Here is an 18,188-nt window from a genome sequence, read left to right as displayed (position 1 = left end):
GAACTGCTGCTTTTTATGTAAAAATTAACCTAATAGAACTAGACTGGTTGCTGTCTTGGGTAATTGTAGGATAGGTGGAAAGGGGCATGAGCCTGAAACCTAATCACTCATAACAGGAGAGTTAGGGAGGGTAGGTATGTAGTCGTGTCCCTTTGTCTTCCATTAGATATCTGGTAGTGCAAATAAAATATCAAATACATGCATGACTTGCAGTGGAGCAACTCATAAGTTTTAATTCTTCAGTACTGTATTAAAGTACTTACCCTCATCAAACATGAAAAGTAGTTATATTGAAGGTATATTTATAATTGTATTCAGGCTTTCTTACAGTTAGCCCTTGCCCAGAAAGTTGAACAAGTGTCCAGATATTTCAGATGAGTTTCTTGTTAAAGACATCAGTATTACACGGATTGTGGTGTGTTTAGTCCTATTTGTTTCTGGTCAAAATTGCTTACAAAGAACAAAAGGAATAATTATTTTTTTAGAGAAATCTCATTTTGGCTATGAGCAGTTTGCAAAGTTTTCTTTTTTTTTTAAAGAGTAAAGTGAGTGAGGGATCTTTCTATGCCATCATCGAAGAAACCATTTTTTAAATCCATGACAACTAAACTTCTTTCAAAGTGGGAAATGAACTTCTAGAAAAGGTACTGCTTCCATTGCCAGCCATATACAGTGTAACTCTTGTCATCCTGATAGTACAAAACTTAAAGAAAAGCTGAGCTAGAAGAGAACTAAAATAGTTTATTAGACAGCTGATATGATTGCAACCGGAAAGTTGCTTTTCGATGCATAGATTATAATTAGATCCCTCTGTCTCCAAAGCTGGATCTTTGGTAAACTTCTGGACTATTGCATATTATTTGATATGTTCAGAGCTGATAACCAGCTTTCTTTTTTTTCTGTGTATCCCACTATGATACTTTGCTTATATTTTGCTATAAATTTTATAATGTGAGAAATAGAAAAAGCAGTATACTTTCATGCGTATGAACTCTAAGATTATTTTTTAAAAAAGTAAATGTTTTAATGTGTATTTTTTGAAAACTAATGCATTGCTATTTGAAGGTGAAGGAGTGTTTAATAAGAGGAAAAAACATAATAGAAGAGTAGCATAATTCCATCTTATCTAGCAACTAGGCTAAGATGGCTACATAAGGTACAGGAATTTTGTACCTGTGTGTTCTTCTAACTTCTGATTAAGAAGTACACATATTGCTTAGTAGAAGTGAAGACTTTTGCTGAGAGTTCTAACAAAGGGGAAGATTCAAGCAAAACATACAGTGTTTATGTTGTAAAAAACTTTGTTCAAGTAAGCTGCCATGCAAAAATATCCCCAGCTTTGTTGAAGCTGCCTGGAATTTTTGAGATTTTCATAGGCATTTTTGTGGAATCAGGGAAAAGTCTGCCTTTAAATTAAGAACTTCCCATCAGATGTTCTGTTTTCACTGATGCTTATGTTAGGGAGAGCTGTTAGAAATGACATACATCAGTTCTTATAGCTGTCTGTTCAAGGCTGTCTGTTCCAAGAAGTAGTGCATTTTCTTGCAAGACATTGCTTTGGCATTTAAATCTCAGGAACTGGTTCTGGTACTGGTAGCATAAGTCTGTTATGGCTGTTGATGTAACTCTTCATGAAATGTTCTTCTTCCTTCAGCAGCATTAGCTGTCTCTTAGTATTACTGACTTTTTCAGCTGCAAAGAGAGGAATGAATGGATCTAGCCTTCCAAAGAATATCATTAAAAAGTGCAACATGAATGTTTATAAAATTTGACTGTTTGCTTCCAATATGTTTGAATTGGTGATTATAGTAGAACTGTTTCCCTAAGAAAAGAATGAACTTTGCAGAGAAAATACAGGGATTTTGAAGAAAACATAAACCAGTTAAGGAGGTCAGAGTTAAACTCTAATGGTTGGAATTGGTGTGTTATTCACAGTGAAGTTACATCAAGAAGGACCAGAGTAAGTTGACCAGTATATGTAGGAATTATTTTGCCAAACAGTGCACAGTAGTAATTTGTGAGAGTGCAGTGTTGGAATGTTAAAAAAGAAGTCCTCTATCTCGTGTCATGTGTATGCCAAATGAAAAATGCTTCTGCTGGCTTTCAAATAATTATGCAACCTAAGCCAGCTAGAGCAAAAGTGGCACTGTTAGGGGATGGATTCAGCTCCTAGTTTCCCAAAAGTCATCTTTTCGAGCAAGATAGGGTTTCTGGTCTGTAAGTTGTCTCTTGTGGTTTTTCTCTCAGTAAGTTTTGTGTTTAAAGAGGAAAAAGTTTGGTTTAGGCAAGTAGAGAGAAGTAAATAAATATTTCTGTGTGTCTTCTGTAAATTATTTAACTTTTTTGTTAGCAGAGTTTTTTTGAAAGTAAAAAAGTACTGTTGCTCTATTGGCTGTAGTAGTTACAGAATGCTAATGTAAACAGAATTTGAATGTTTCTATCATTATCTAAAAATCTAGAAAAACATCTAATAGATTCCTCTCTGACAGGTCAGTATTTTCGCAGACAGTCTGTTTTCTTTCAGCTATAAGAGGTAGAAATTACCTCAAATAAAAATGTTAGTACAGAAAATCTGGCGATTGGACTCCTTCAATCACCTGTCTGAAGCAACTGGTTCTAGGAAGGAGGAGAACAAATCAAATGCTTTTAAAGCGTTGGGATCATTGCATTTCCATGATTTTTGAGTGCTGCTTGACAAGAGCTCTTCCAAAGATGCAGCATATTTTTTCCCTTTCTGGCTAGTTTTCCTTTCTGTGTGTGAAGGTACAGAATCAGTAAATAAATTGGTGTAGGTATAAGTGTAGTATAATTATTGTAGAAACGTGGAATATGCTGAGTTGGGAGGGACCCATCAGGATCATTGAGTCCAACTCCTGGCCCTGCACAGGACACCCCAAGAATCACACCACGTTTAAGTTGAACCTCAGAAAGATAGTAACAAAGTTGATAAGAGTATGGACTGGTTTCTGTAGGAGATATGATGAAGTAGGTGAGTTCTGCTTAGCCTAGAGAAGGAACAGTGAAACTGGGAATTATTTAAATACTACCATTAAATTATATGAAATTGAGAAGATAAAGAAAAATCAATTGTGGATCATTTTCTAATGCAAAATCTAGAGGTTTCCAATGAAGCTAGTAGAAATTAGACTGAAAACAAACAAAAAGTGGTAGCATTTTGGTTGTTTTCAGCAAAAAGTAGTGGAGGCAACCCTTTGCCAAAAGATCTATGGTGTTCCAGGGGCATCCAGAAAAACTCATGGAAAAGAAACCACTTATTAGAAACACTGTGATCCACTAAACCTCAGGTAGTTGGAGAGTGGAAGAGCACTGAAGGGAAAGTATTGCTGTGTTTTCTGACATTTTATATTCTCCTATATTCAGTGTGTTAGAGAGAGGATAACAAGCTTTGGTTTGGTACAGAAAAACTGTTTTATATTCTGAAAGAATGTAAAAGCCAGAAAACCTCCATGCTTAGTTTAGATGCTGTATGAATTGCTTGAGAATCTCAAAAGGAAAAAACAAAAAGCAAAACCCACAAAAATACTTTAAGACTCAATAACAGTTTTGGGTTTTTTTGTCCATCGAAACAAGCAAGATCAAAATTGTAAATGGGAATTTGGAAGAGTAATTAGAGTAACAGTTTTTCTTATTTTTTTTTTTTATTCTGTGCATTTTTTTGTTCTGTATTTTAGTCTGCTGTATTGTAGAAAGACTGCTTGTTGCTAAATGCAATGTTTAAAATTCCCTAAGATTGTAAGGGATAAGCTACAAATATGGACTATCAGGCAAGCCCTGGAGATTTAGTTAATCTGACCTAGATGTTCTTTTGATGATTGAGACCTGCAGTATGTGAAAACACTTCTCAATTTCAAAATGAAACACAAGGATATCTGTTGTATAACTCAGCTGTCCTTGTAGTGACAGACACATCAATCATTTCTGAACAGAAAAGGATTTACTATAAAAAGTTTGTAGGTTTGGAGCTGTTGAGTTCATTGGCATTCGGATCAGCAATGATATTGGAAGTTGTAAGTGAATTCAGCATTTGAATTTTACCATGTCCTAAAGAGGATTAGCTACAAATGCAGGCAACATACTTTTTTCTTTTTCATTTTCAAGAGCCTGTTGCGTATCAAGAGCCTGTTGTGTAAGATGTTAATTCTTTACTTAGTTTTAAGCATATTTTATGTGAAACTGCTTGTATCTCTTAAAAAACACTGAACAGGTACCTATAAATATAAATAACTGTGGGGAGGACAAAACTGAACAAACAATTAATTGGGATAAAAGCATGTACCTGGAAAGCAAAACTGTGTTTATATATACCACTTTTAAATACTTGAGAAGCTACTATTTTTCTGTAACCTCTTGGGTGGAGACTATTTTTTAGTACAGCTAAACACATAGAGATGCTCCATGTTGAGGATCTGTGGAGTTAGTGTCCTGTTTTTTGCAAAACCTTACAATGACTGCATAAAATGGTTTGGGTGATTGGTAGGATTCTATGGCCTAAGATTTACCCTGCAGAACACTGTTTCCTATGTATTTAGCAAATTTTAACAGTTTTGATTGAAGTTTTGTATGCTGGTTTTCTGGTGTATGCTGAATTATTTCAGAAAGATGCAATGGTAATAATTCTGCAGTTGGAGAATATGGGAAAAGGAAATTATTTGTATTTAAGGGTGTTGGTAAATTGACTTTTTCAATGGTAATGTTTCCACTGTTTTTGAGCTAAGACTTAATATTTCTCAGAGCTTTTTGTTCAAATTGCCACTTCTATGCAAAGTAACATTAAAATTTTGGAAGTTACACTTCACATTTAAACAGTAGAGATTTCTTACAATAAAAGCTAAAAGCAAGCTAAAAGCCTTCAAGAGTCAAAACATGTTTCTCTGTAGGGGTGAACAGACATTTCCTTGGAATTACTTTGAGCTATATTAATGTGAATCTAGACACCTGAAATGAAAGCCAAGTCCTCTCTGTAAATGATCCTTTGCTAAAACAAGGTAGTTTAAAGCAAATAAATCCATGTACTCAGTGGGAGGAAAGGGTAAGATGTAAAAATGATGGATGCTTTGCACACTTTTTTTTTCTCTAACTTGTTTTATATATGTTGGACATGAGTCCTGGAGTGCTTGTAACATGTTTCTTTAAGAATTTTGACTTTTCCTGTCTTTTTTTAAGAGTTTATTTAAGTGGAAGAACTACTTCTCAGTGGTGCCGAGAAGGTACAATGTGGTAGTCTGTACCAAATGGAGTTCAAGCAAAAACCATGAACTTTTATTATGAATACATGTATTATGTTTACTTTTCCTTAGAATGTTCTATGTGAAGTAACGTGTTTCTTCTTGTGGAAATATCTTACAGACTCCTGGCTTGAGAGCACACTCTGGAAGATTGCAGTGGTTTGCAAAAAAGTGTATATCAAATAATCAGGTATGTGACTCATATGATGTGTTCTGTGGAACTGTCATTATATTCCAGGAAAAATTGTTTTGAAATATTTCCTCGCTTGACTTTTATGTTTGTGAAAGGACATGTGACAGGCTGATGAGGTGAACTTAATGTTTGGTGTAAATGCTGGTGTGTACTTAAACAGAAATATTATTTTAGCTGAATGCACACATGCTATCTATGTATTTCTGTTTGTGCACATAGAAAAATAATTGTTCGGCTGAGGTATAACTATGTTCTTCCTTCTTTCTTTTGAAAGATGGAAACTTTGGAGCATTTGGTAGAATTAACTCAAAATCTATTTGAATGTGATCGAGATGAGATGTACTACTACCTGCTTCAACTGTGTGGTAAGTGAGCTTGAGATCTCTTTCATGTTGTAATCTGTTTTCTTTTGTGGATGGGGATAGGAATTAGCCTTGGGGAGAAGTTACATATTGATACGCGATTAGCCTGGGTGCCATTTCTGAGGCATCTTGCAAGTGAGGGGAGGTCAGGTTTTTGTTTTTACCTGCAGACCTGAACACTTATGTAGCACTTATATAGTACAAGTCTTCCAATCCGTACTATTGTCTTGTGTTGTAATTTGAAAGTTAATTCTGTTTTGCTTCTCAATATGCTTAAAGAAGAAAACCTGCTCATATGTTCTCTTCATAGCTAATAAAAATCTGAGGTCTCCTGATTCGGAAAGGTGCATATATTTATTTTATTTACCAATTCTTCACCAGCCACAACCTAACTTTTGCATCATTTATAGTAATGGAACACTTTTTAAAACTGAAAGTTCATTTCTGTGTTATAGACACATAGGATGTGTCTGTAGTGGTTTTCATTCCTCTTTTCTGTACTTTTCAGTCTGTGCTGGTTTTGTTATTCAGTGTATCATAATAAAATTTTTGAAGCCTTTACTTATTTTAAAGTCTCGAAAAAATGTATTGTTTTAAAATTGGATGTGGAACACTAAATAGTAAATCAGGACATAAAGCTTTTTAGTGATTGCTATGTACATGGGTAATATATGTGTATATATGTATTAATGAGCCATTATAGCAACTTGATATATTTGGTGACGGGAAAGCTTTCTTTTGAGCTTGAACTAATTTTAGGCTGTTCCTCATGTATATTTTGGATTGACTAAGACTAGTGATGCTGTAATGCTAAATAAAATACTACTCAAACTGTCTTTTTTCTTTCTATATGGTAATGAAAGAGACCTCTTCCCCACTGCACTAAGCTCAAGCTAGAGAGATGAGTACTTCCACAGAAAAAGTGACCAGAGACCCCTTGAGAATTTTACTGCCTTTCATTTCCTGAAGCCTTGGAAAGCTTCAAATGAAACTGTCGCATTACCTAATTCTGGCTTTGCACATACTGGTTCACCATCAAAAATCAAGTAGGCCTGAAAATCAATCTTGTCTCAACAGGGAGGGAGCCTTCCTATTTCTCTGCTCATCCTGTTCACCTCTGGCGGTGACTAAGTCTGACAGTGTGCCTGCTAGGAAGAGAATCTAAGAAGATACAGTTTATCAAATTCTGTCATGCAAAATCTTCAGTCTTCTTTCAGAAGACAGAACCAATTCCATCTATTCAAAGAAGTGGAAAACATTTGTAGGTTTCTGTCACCACGAAAGACAAAACCCATCCACAATCTTGCTTTCAACCATTTTAGATTACCTATCAAAGCTGCCCCATGCACAAGTGTAGTAGAGTCGTCACTGTGTACCTAAGCCATAACTTCAGATCTATTTTAGACATATAAAAAAAGAACCTACTATCTAGTCCAAGCAGTGATCAAAAATGTTGAAAACAAGGCATTTGATTTTTTAGAATCACAGAATAATTTGTGCTGGAGAGAACCTCAGGAATTTTTAGCTTGGCCATTTCCTGGAGCTAGGACAGCTCCAAAGTCAGATCACATCATGGCCTTATTTAGTAAAGTTTTGAGTGCCTCTAATGGTGGAAATCAAACAGCCTCTCTGGACAATCTGTTCCAGGGTTGGATCATTCTCAGATACTCCATTGCTGCAGCTTTTAACCATCACCTGTCATCCTTTACTGTGCACTTGCAAAGAGAGATTGACTCACTCTTCTCTGTAGCTGTTAGTTAGGTAATTGAAGGCAGCAATTGCATTCCCTGTTAGCCTATTTTCTCCAGACTGCCCAGAACTCATCTTCTTTGACTTCCTCTTCTTCCTGATCTGCTCCAACCCCACAGAAGCATAGAATATCCTGAGCTGGAAGGGACCCACAAGGATCATGTCTGTCTCCATGGCTGAATTTGCTTCAGTTGCTGGGATCTCTTACAGTTGTGGAACTCAAAACTGTGACAGAAGCAACAGTGAAGAATTTACAAAATCTGCATGTATAGCAGGAGAATTAAATCTGATTTAAATAAAATGCCAAGGCAGCTCACTGGGAAGGACATTTCTGCTTTAGAGGGCTCACTTTTACCAGGATGTAAATCAGTAGTATCTGATAGTCAAAAATGCTTCACAACTGGTGACTACAAAGCTAGAAAATGTAATGGCAACAGGAGAGCACCTGCTTAGGTAGTCAGATAGTAGTTAACTGTTTGCTTGAAGTCCAGCTTTCTATTTACTTGCAGTTACGTACAGTGATGCATATATAAATTTCAATTAACAATCAAGAACAATAGAACTGATGAGTGGGGAGGATCACTTCTGTAATACTTTCTAGCTAATTGCTCATTCATCTGAAAATTCATGTAATCTTTGGGGGTTTTTCCTATTTCCATCTTCTAGCATCCTCTATGTATTAAAGTAGTTCAGAACTTTTCAAATTGCTGATCATATGAAGCAGAAGTATATGACTAATTGATTAATTATTTTCCAGAGGCACCTTTTTTGAATCACTTTAGATAAGTATGTACATTCTCAATTGCTTTTATTTGAAGATTTTAATCTTGTTTCAGAGAACAATGATGACTGGGGGAAGGCTGAAGCTGTTTGGACTAAAATTCAAGAAGAAAATATTGTTCCTCGTGAGAAAACACTAACTTTACTTGCTGATATATTTGAGAAAAATGGCCAGGTTGTTCCATTTGAGGTACCTAAGGTAATTGGAGTTTCTTTCCTGGTTAACATCACTTTTGAATGTATTTCTTCTCATAAAAAAAACATTAAACAGATAGCATTACTTTAACTTAAATGTTTGTATGTTTTAAAGGTTAGGCATGAAGATACCAGAAGTTTAAGTGCTACTATTGAGGAAGAAAGAAAAATAAGGATGCTTTGCAGAAAAAATAAAGCAAAAGGTAAACTGAAATCCACTGGATTTTCTTCCCCTTCCACATCCATTTTAAGGTTTCAATTAACTGCAGCGCTCTTTGGTGCAAACTTCCCTGTCTCCAATAAAAACAGAATTGATTTATTCATTTATGTTTGACTTTTGTATAGAAGAGAGGAGTGTGCTTCAGTCTTTGGTTTAGTCTGTGTTTAATCACTGGAAATCCATTCGTATCCATCTCATCCTGAGCAGGGTGACAGAGTTAGAACTAGCTTTACTGGACCTTGCAAAGCAGGGTCAGAATCAATCACAGAATGGGTTGGAAGGGACCACAGTGGGTTGTATGGTCCAACTTCCCTGCTCAAGCTCGGTCATTCTAGAGCACATGGCACAGGATTCTTGAGTATTTCCGGTGGGATCGACTCCACAACCTTTCTGGCCAATCCGTTCCAGTGCTGGGTCTCCTGCACAGTAACAAAGTTCTTCCTTATGTTCAGGTGGAACTTCCTGTGCATCAATTTCTGCCCGTTGCCTCTTGTCCTTCTGCTCAGCACCCCCGAGAAGAGCCTGGCTCCAAATCAGTCTATTTCTAGTATTTGCCAAGGAGCAGAGCATTTGAATGTTCTGGGAATCCGTATTTTCTTCATCTGTACTACAGTAACTAGGTACCTCACTTGAAAGTGGTTTAGAAAATAGAATTCAGTAGCTTTAAAGAATTTAATTTTGCTGAATGAGGAAAATTTGTAAAGCAAGACACCTAGTAATTCTCTGAGTGTAATCAGTATATTTTACAGGTTGGACACACAGATTTTTAAGCTTTGAGTTTTTAAAAGGAGAATATATCAGTCATTGACACATTTAACTTACGTTGTGAATAAAATGACCCCATAGAGTTATTCAGTCTAAATATTCAGTCTGTATAGATTAGGAGTCTGAAATTGAGTCAAGACATTCGGTATATAGCAAGTGCAATATCACATTAAGAATCATGAGTGTTATGGCACAAATAAAGTTAATGTTTTCGGGAGATTCTGCTTGCTGGTAACTTTTGGGAATCAGGCAAAATTAATGAAATGTACTTTAAAACATTATCACAAGAAAAATGTCCCGTGCCTTTGGTGTCCTAAATCAGGTTGAGAGCAGGAGGAAACTAAGTATGCCTTGGACTTTGCAAGAAGACTAGTTTAAAACAAAAATATAAAATCACAGTCTGTGATGACACTGGATGTTGAATTTATCTGTAAACCCTTTCTGCATCTTCTTTTATTTAAAGATGCAGTATTTGAGAGGAGTTGGTCTAGAGCTATTGGGAAGGAAGGAAAAAAAAGACAATGTTGGAAAACAGTTCTCTTCTTGGAAACCATTATCTTGGCCTTAAAGAAAACCTAAAAAGACTAAGCTGTTGCTTTTTTTTATATAACGGTATCATGTAATTTTGGTGTGAATGTAATAGACCAGCTTTTTGATGGGAAAAAGATTAACTCAATCTAGTTATGTAACTATTTCATGAACTTACCAACTCTGACATGTGTTTTGGTAGTCTGTTCTCTGGAGTTTTTGATTTATGCAAAGTCATATTTTCATTTTTATCTTGATTCCTCAGTGAGAGAATACATATCCCAAGCAGTCACAATTTCTGAAACAGATTTGACTGTTTTGAGAGCTGAGACTTTCTTGGCAAGTTGTCACTTTTCTAACAAATCTTTCTACTTGAAACAGCTAGTATAACAGAATATTATTTTAAAACCAAGAAATTTCTCTTTTGAATGCTAATATACTTTAGTAATTTTAGATTCCACCTGAAGAAGACATAAGCTGATAATACTTCAAACATGCTACTTGCACTGATGCAAAATAAAGTTAAGAAAATAATCTAAATAGTATAATCATTCTGAGGTTCAGACTAACATACACAGTAAAACATCCTAGAAGAGGAAAACAAAACCGACACAAAGATTTTTTAGTTCTTCACTGAACAAGTCATTAAAAAAAAATTAAATACATTTCCTTGTAGAAAGAGATCTTGCATTTTAAGGACTGTGATAATTAATGGTATGATGTGCTTGACATTCATGTAGCAAGTCCTTTTCTGTACCCAACCAGTACAAAGCAATTCTTAAACACAGGGTGAAATCGTAGTTAAGTCTGAAGACAGCAGAGCTTTTGTAGGAGTCTCTAAATACGAGGAATTTTTTACCTTGAAAAAATAGAATTTAAACAGGCATTTATGAGCAGAAAGAACAAACCTATCACCAGTCAACTACATTTTTGTAAATCATTAGTTGCATTTGTTGCACATGATACCAGCCAAAGGTTTATTGATACTGTTGAATGTGATTGCTAGTCTGCTGGTACCTCAGATTTCAGAACCACGGAAAGAAAAAAAATGTCTTTCTCTCTGAATTTAAATGTGAAGAGTCTATGAATGTTGGTGATCAGCATCTGAGCAGGCAAGAAAGTTCAGCACATTGCTGCAGGCCAAGCTTAACTTCAGACCTATAAGTAAAAGTGATGAAGGATTTAAAGACCTTTCCTGTGTGATCCTGTTGTTGTTTCACTGGTCTTTTGGTCGACAGTGCAATCACTATTGTAATGTCAATACTGCTATGAGTCATACTCTTATGTCTCTCTCGTGTACGTGAAACTCACATGCACAGAAGTGAATTTAATTTTTCCTGTGATATCCTTTATCTCCATTTATATATATTTTTAATGTAGTTCCAAGCATCCAAGTAGATCATGAATAGCCATGTTAATTCTATTAACTCGGTGTGATGTAAATAACAAATTTTACGTATAGTCATTTCTGTGCTTACATTTCAGGAAGTTTTTATGTATAATCTTTGGTTGAAGAAGTTTAAGATTCAAACCAAAAGGCATACCAGCAGCTTTGGTTAAAAGTCCACAACACACTAATAACTGTGGTTAGCTTGATGCTTCTTGTGTCAGTAAGATTCAAATGAGTTGCCCTCATCTTTACTTTCAAAGTGTAAGAAAAAACTTGATGCGTAGCTGTGAAATTTGTAGTGATAGTCCAGCTATTTCTGGACTAAATTGTAAAGGTTATTGTGAATGTGATTTGAATTAGCAAATGGATTATTTTATGAATCATTAAATGAAACATGCAGTCTCAGTTTAGACATAAAAGAACATTTATGGTTCTTAACACAGCTTTCTAGTGTATGTTACAGTGTGGATGGCAGTTTTAGCTGCATGTTTATAGCTGTATAATCTTGTTTCAGAAAAATAAATGACTGAAAAGTGTGCTTATCATTTTTTCCCCCTTTTTGGTAACATCTTTTCATACACTGACAGTTATTGTGAATGCATGAAATAAAACTGTTAATCAGTCAAACAAATGCAGTGTAGTTTACTTGTTAAATATCTGTATATTTGTAAATTGTATGTTTTGTATAAATCTTGTCGTAGCCAAATAATTTGATCTCCCCATATTGGAGTCACCTCCTATATTATTTGTTAAATGCTGTTGTGATCACGCACCAGATGCTGTAACTATATACCCCAGAATTAGGTGTTGCTTTAAAAATCCCAAGTCTTCCCCTTCTAACCAGCTATGTTGGTACTGAAGCAACAGCCACGTGTAAAGAAAGAGCAGTAGCAAACTTATTCTTCTGTGGAAGTATGTGTCGATTGTTGTGTACAAGCAGTTTTGAACAAGCTGTGATCAGCAGCTTTGGGCTTAAAGATGTAAGCAAAGGATAAATAGATTTAAGATGGACCTTTTGGAATGTGATTTCTTTCTGTGATCAACATTATCGCAATCTGACATTTCTTTTTGACTTTCTTTTTCTTCTTTAGAGGCCTACGATATTTTCATGAAAACAAAAGGGAAGGATGAGTTTCAGTATAATTTTTATGACACCCTTATAAGAGCACTGTTAGCACAGAATTGTCTTCAAGAAGCCATTGAAGTGAAACGCATGTAAGGCTTTTCTTTGTTTGGTGGATCTTTGTTGGTTTGGAGAGGGTGGTTAAACAATTTCTGGATCATTTTCAGGCAAGTCCTTGTCTTCTAATGGGAAAACAGGTCATGACTAGTCATTAGGAGCTGCGGTAAGAAATACGCTAGCGTTTCATAGGGCGATATATCATATTTTTAAAAGGTACTAGAGTGTCAGTATGTATTGCTAATAACTTATTTGAACTAACAATGTGAACAAATGTACTTGGCATCAGAGCTGAAAGTCTACCCTTCTGGCAGTCTGCCTTTTCCTCTTTAGAGCAGTATCCAAACAGACAAGATTCCTTCACTTAGCTGCCCGTGAGCCTTCCCCTCAATGCCTGTCTTACCCTGCCCACACTTCCTGGCAGCTGGCTGCCTGCCAAATGCAAAATGGTACGTTTGACTGTGATGCCAGTGGCTAGGAGATGACCATAAACCTTAGATCCAACTCTTACACTTCTGAAATAAATCCAACCTGCTGTCATGAACTATTAGAATCAACAGAGTTGAATTAACCTTTAGTGAGTTATATGGTACACCACTTGCTTTAATTATTGCCTGTAATGTGTGTTCTGGTCAGGTTATAGGCTTCAAATTACAAGTGTTGTGACTTGTCGGTGTAGAGTTAAGAAGAACAAAAATTTAAGTTTAAGGATTTTAAGTCTTTTGGTTTCTTCAGCAAAAACAAGACTAGTTGTTGTCGTCAAGTGTACTCACTGACTGAATGCAGTGAATTTGAAAGTGCCTGTAGGTGACTTATCTAAAGCATAGAACACTATAAAAAAACCTAATGATTTTTAGACTTAGCTTAGTTTTTGATGACCAGGAACAGTGTAGTATAAAATTATATTTATTATTTTCATGTTTTCTTTAAAAGTGTTTAGACTGGAGAAATGTCTTTCATTGAAAAAGTGTTTGAGTTCTGCATTCAGAAGAACAAATAATATTTTTTCAAATAGGTCACAGTAACTAGGCTTTATGATAAGGAATGTTTGTGCTTACTGGATATATGGCTTATATCAAGGAAAAACTAAAACAGCTTATCAAATTAAGCTCCCTGTAATGGAGGCAACTGATAAATCTTTACAAATAGAAAAAGATGGAGAGGAGATGTTTTAGGATTACAAAGAATGTTGATAAAATTTAGCTAGTTTGTTTCACAGAAAATACTCAAGTATCTAAAGATGTATTGAAAGGTTCTTCAGGGAAGAAGTTTGAAACATTCTACTGAAGATTTGTACATGGATGGACTTCTTCCCTGCTCTGCGGCTTTAAACACTCTTGTAAAGAAGATGCAAAAGTAATGCATATTACCAGCAGGAATTTGCAGATTGGAAGAGCAGAAAGAAAGTGGTTTCTTGTTGCTAGTATTTAAGTTATTCGGAATTCCCACTTTACATAAGTGTTGTAGGAAAAAAATGATTTGAAATATTAAAAAAGTTGGAAATGTGTTTTAAAGGACTAAACCTCTGAACCCTGAGATATTTAAGAGTAAAGTAAATAGAATTTTATAAGAGGTTCTATTCTTGGTCACTGGTCAACCATCATCATAACCCCTGTGCTTTTCAGAACTCTCATCCTCCATGTTGTAGCATAGAAATGCCAAATAATGAGATTCCAAGAAGCCTGTAACAGGTCACTGTTGCATTAAGACAGAACATGCTTAGTCTTGGCAGTGTTCATGATGTATCTGTGTATCTTTTTTCTCGTAACACAATCATGCTTATATTAAGCATTTTCAAAAGTCTGTAAGTTTTAAATTATTCACTGAAATGGAGAAAGTGATTGTGTGTGTGCCTGTGGTTGAGAAATAACAAATATCTGTGTTTTGCACACATTTCTGCATGCTTCACAATTTTTCCAAACGCATACTACAAAGAGATTACTCTTACAAAGTCTAAATGTGTGCAGTGGCCTGAAACTTGTGCAGCTCCTAGTATTTTCATAAAATACTCTTTTTACTGTTTGAAGCCACATCTGAAATGTAAATAATATTTACACAGTCTTACTGTGAGCATTAGCATAGGCAACAAAATAACAATTTTTTTTTATTTAAAAAGGTACAATAATTTTAAAACTTCCCTCCTGTTATCAGAACTGAGAAACTTCCGTGAGAAAGGGATGTGGGAGAAGAAGGAAATAACATTCCTACTCTGCATTTGGAAAAAAACAAACACTAAACAACTCAGATTACTGATCTGTTGGTCAGTCCAAGTGTAGTTGCTTTCACATTCTAGAGCTGTTTTGAGGAATATTTACTGCATGTAGTCCAAGAAGTTTTAAATAGAAATTTAGGAGTATTGGAATGATGGATTAGTTCTGTAATAGTAGCTAACATCTATTTAATCACACTAAAGATTGGAAGATTGGAGAAAGTAAATCCTTTGTTATATGTAATTTACAGTCTCATGCATGAATTGTTGACTTAAGGGCTTTGACAGATGGGACAAAGGAAAAAAAAAAAGGCGGAACTGAGCAGTGGGTGCTTAGGCAGGGATTAAGGGGATTGGTTGGGAGAGTAAGAAAATCCTGAGTCCAGTGACTGCATTTGTGAGCCTGGGAGGCTGAAAGTGACTGAGAGGATAGTCATATTGTGTGCAATGTGAAGGATTTTCTTGGGATTGAGGAGAACAATTTAGCAATGACCCTGCTTACCTCCCAATCCGCTCAGCCTCTAAGTTCAAGTAGGTAGGCTGCTCAGTTGTTTGCCACAAGATGATCAGTGAGGTTTATCTTGATTGCTGATATGGTAAATGGCAATGCCCCCCTTTGCTCTATAGAGATTTTGTAATCTAGAAATGAACATTTGTAAAGTTATCCTTATATATTAAAAATGGGTCTTGGCTGTATGTCATTTAGGAACTGGAACATTTTGTACTATAAGACCAATGTGATTGCTGGTTGGTCTCTCTTTACTAATTTCCAGAATGTTAGAAAAGCTTTAGCAAGGTCATTAAAGATTGTTTTTGTTATATACGTGCGTGAAGTTTTGTATTAGAGGAGATAAAGAATTGATAAGCAAAATACAATTTTACCGTGGCTAAGGCAGCAAATGTAGGATGTTCACTTTAAAACCTGTATACATCTAGATGACAGAAATTTGAAAATTAATCAACCAAATGACATGGTGTTAGTTCATAATATGCTTTAGTTTATGTTTAAAATATACAGTGCTGAAAATAAATGTTTCATTTTTTTATTGCTGAAAGAATAGTTTTATATTTTATAATTATGGTGACTATTGAAAAAAGAAGAAAAAGTATCCAGCTTGGGATATAACAGAACAATGCAGGGCATGCAGTTATTTTAGTCATCTAATATGTCAGCATTCAAGAATCTGAACCGATTGTTTAAAAAAAATCTTGTACTTTGTTTCTTTTGTTGCTCACTTCCAACTTTGTCATCTGTCAGAATGCAAAAAAAAATTATCCTTCTATAACCATTGACAGGATAACACAAAAGCTGTCTCCAGGTCGATATTTTGCAGCAATATTTTTAACATACGAACAGTAGTTTTTATAATTTCACCTTGGTGCTCAACCATTTATTATCGTATCAGAAGCATGTCAGTAATTCCTTTCTAAATGTCTGCTTCTTTTAGTGCTGAGACCCACATCAAGGGCTTCACACTGAACAGTGCTGCCAGCAGCCTCCTCATCATATCGCAAGTTAGGCGGGATTATTTGAAAGGTATGTCACAATGCTTGACCTTTACGTCACATTAATGCCTCTGCAGATTTTTCTTGTAACGCCCTTCGAATACTTGGATAAAGGAGTCCATTTAGCAAATTACCTGCTTATCAAGAGCCTTTTGTGGTAGCTGAGAGACGTAAATTACTGTACATGCATTTATAATACAGCTTGAATATGAATGTACTTGTCATTTGACCACTTAGTCCAGTTTCCATTCCATTTAACACAAGATGGGTTTTCTTAAGATGAATCACAGCTCTTCAGACATGCAAAATTTGTGCTCCAGAACGAGAGAAAGTACAGGCTTTCAAGTGTGTTAAAATTCACAGCACAAGTCATTTTGCTTTGGAAATTAACATACTTTAGAGCATCTGAAACAATTCCCAGCAGTTGTTTCTTGCATATTGTGTTGGTTGTGTGAGATACCAGATGAGTTAAATTGACTGTTAAATGTGCATGATTGTGCACTAAATGATTATAATATTGATTTAAAAACTTAATCAAATACTTTTTAATAGTTCTCAATACCAAGAGTAACAAAATATTCGGCTTGGTTTTCTTTTTAATGTAACAATGATGATAGGAAAAAAAAATGGTGACTGAGAAGTACGTAAGAGTAGCCAGCAAGATGGTGGATTAAAGTTTACAGTTGTTTTGTTTTAGTTGTTGGCATTGATTGCTTTGCAGCCTAGAGGTCGCCTCTGCAGCCTTACACTTTACTTATTTAGTTGTACTGTAGAACTCTTGCGAGAGTGGAAAACTCTGCAGGCACATAATTTTAGTTGGAGTGCAGTGCTGTGCAAGTCTTAAGTACAGTGTTGATACATACTTTTGTCAGTACCTTTAAGCATTAAAGCAACTGTGTATGACTTAAATGTATTATTTGAGTTGGGTATTACAAGGCATACCAGAAAATCCATTTTTGATTTTGCCATCATTTTATTTCATTCCATTTTGTGTAGCTGTAGTAGCCCATACCCGTGTAACATCAGCTACATTAAAACACTCAAGATGAGCGTTTAGACACATCTTCTCACTTGTACTCTTTCTTTCCTGTAGCTGATAAATGCCTTCCTCATTCAGTCTCCAGTTTTACATCATTGCCAGTTGTCATCGACTGAAGTGTTTGGTGAATGCAGTTGCTTCTCTCGCTCTTGGCAGATCTTTTTTTTTCAGCTTTCACGGCTGACTTTCTGTCTCATTTTATTCTAATTTCTCCTTTTTCTTCTCCAGTATGCCATAAAGTTTTACCAGTTCTTCCTTACTACTGCACACCAAAATTCTTCCCTTCTTCAGAACATCACTGATGTTTCTGTATTCTGTCAGTCCGTTGCACTATGTGGGATTTTTTTAGCTAGCATATTAAATTTTCTACCATATCAACTCTCTTCCTTTCTGTACTCTAAAAAACTTTCTTTTTGCACAGTACAAAGTTTCTCAAGAAGTTTACATCCCTTTGCAAAATTTTATTTTCCTTTATCTTGTGCATAGAACAAGCTTTACTCTGGTAATTTCATTGAATAGTCAGACTTGATCCTTGTTTCTATTTTAATTTGAAAGATACTACCTCTCTTTTTCTAAGTGAAGCCTTTAAAATGCAAGCTACTAAATATTTCAACCATATTGGTCATTTTCTGAGGCTCATAGATTACCCAAAATATTTTTGGGCACAGTGCTTTTGTCATCTTTGTTGGTGAGCTCCATTTGACCTGCATCCTGTGATGGCTTTCACTTGCGTAAAACCTGCTTGCTTTAACACTTCCTCATATAGTTCACCACATTATTTGCTGTGTAATGGGGTATAGTTCAAAGTTTTTTATGTAGGCCCCTA

At 35.4% G+C, this 18,188-nt stretch overlaps 1 protein-coding gene across 2 annotated transcripts in view; it reads left to right on the top strand.

The window, feature by feature from the left end:
- Positions 1–18,188, top strand: part of LRPPRC (leucine rich pentatricopeptide repeat containing) — an 87,309-nt gene that overhangs the window by 55,310 nt on the left and 13,811 nt on the right. For both annotated transcript variants that reach the window (XM_027723417.2, XM_039386965.1), the window contains exons 26-31: positions 5,368–5,436; positions 5,714–5,804; positions 8,387–8,529; positions 8,641–8,728; positions 12,520–12,643; positions 16,266–16,354. In XM_027723417.2, the coding sequence (XP_027579218.2) occupies positions 5,368–5,436; positions 5,714–5,804; positions 8,387–8,529; positions 8,641–8,728; positions 12,520–12,643; positions 16,266–16,354 (604 nt within the window). The remainder of the gene's footprint in view (positions 1–5,367; positions 5,437–5,713; positions 5,805–8,386; positions 8,530–8,640; positions 8,729–12,519; positions 12,644–16,265; positions 16,355–18,188) is intronic.

This window comes from Pipra filicauda, unplaced genomic scaffold (genome assembly GCF_003945595.2).
Source record: "Pipra filicauda isolate LSUMZ 115617 unplaced genomic scaffold, ASM394559v2 scaffold51_size4534324_pilon, whole genome shotgun sequence".
In the NCBI taxonomy this organism is placed as follows: domain Eukaryota; kingdom Metazoa; phylum Chordata; class Aves; order Passeriformes; family Pipridae; genus Pipra; species Pipra filicauda.
Note: the sequence above shows the minus strand (reverse complement) of the source record. Positions and strands in the feature narration are given on the sequence as shown.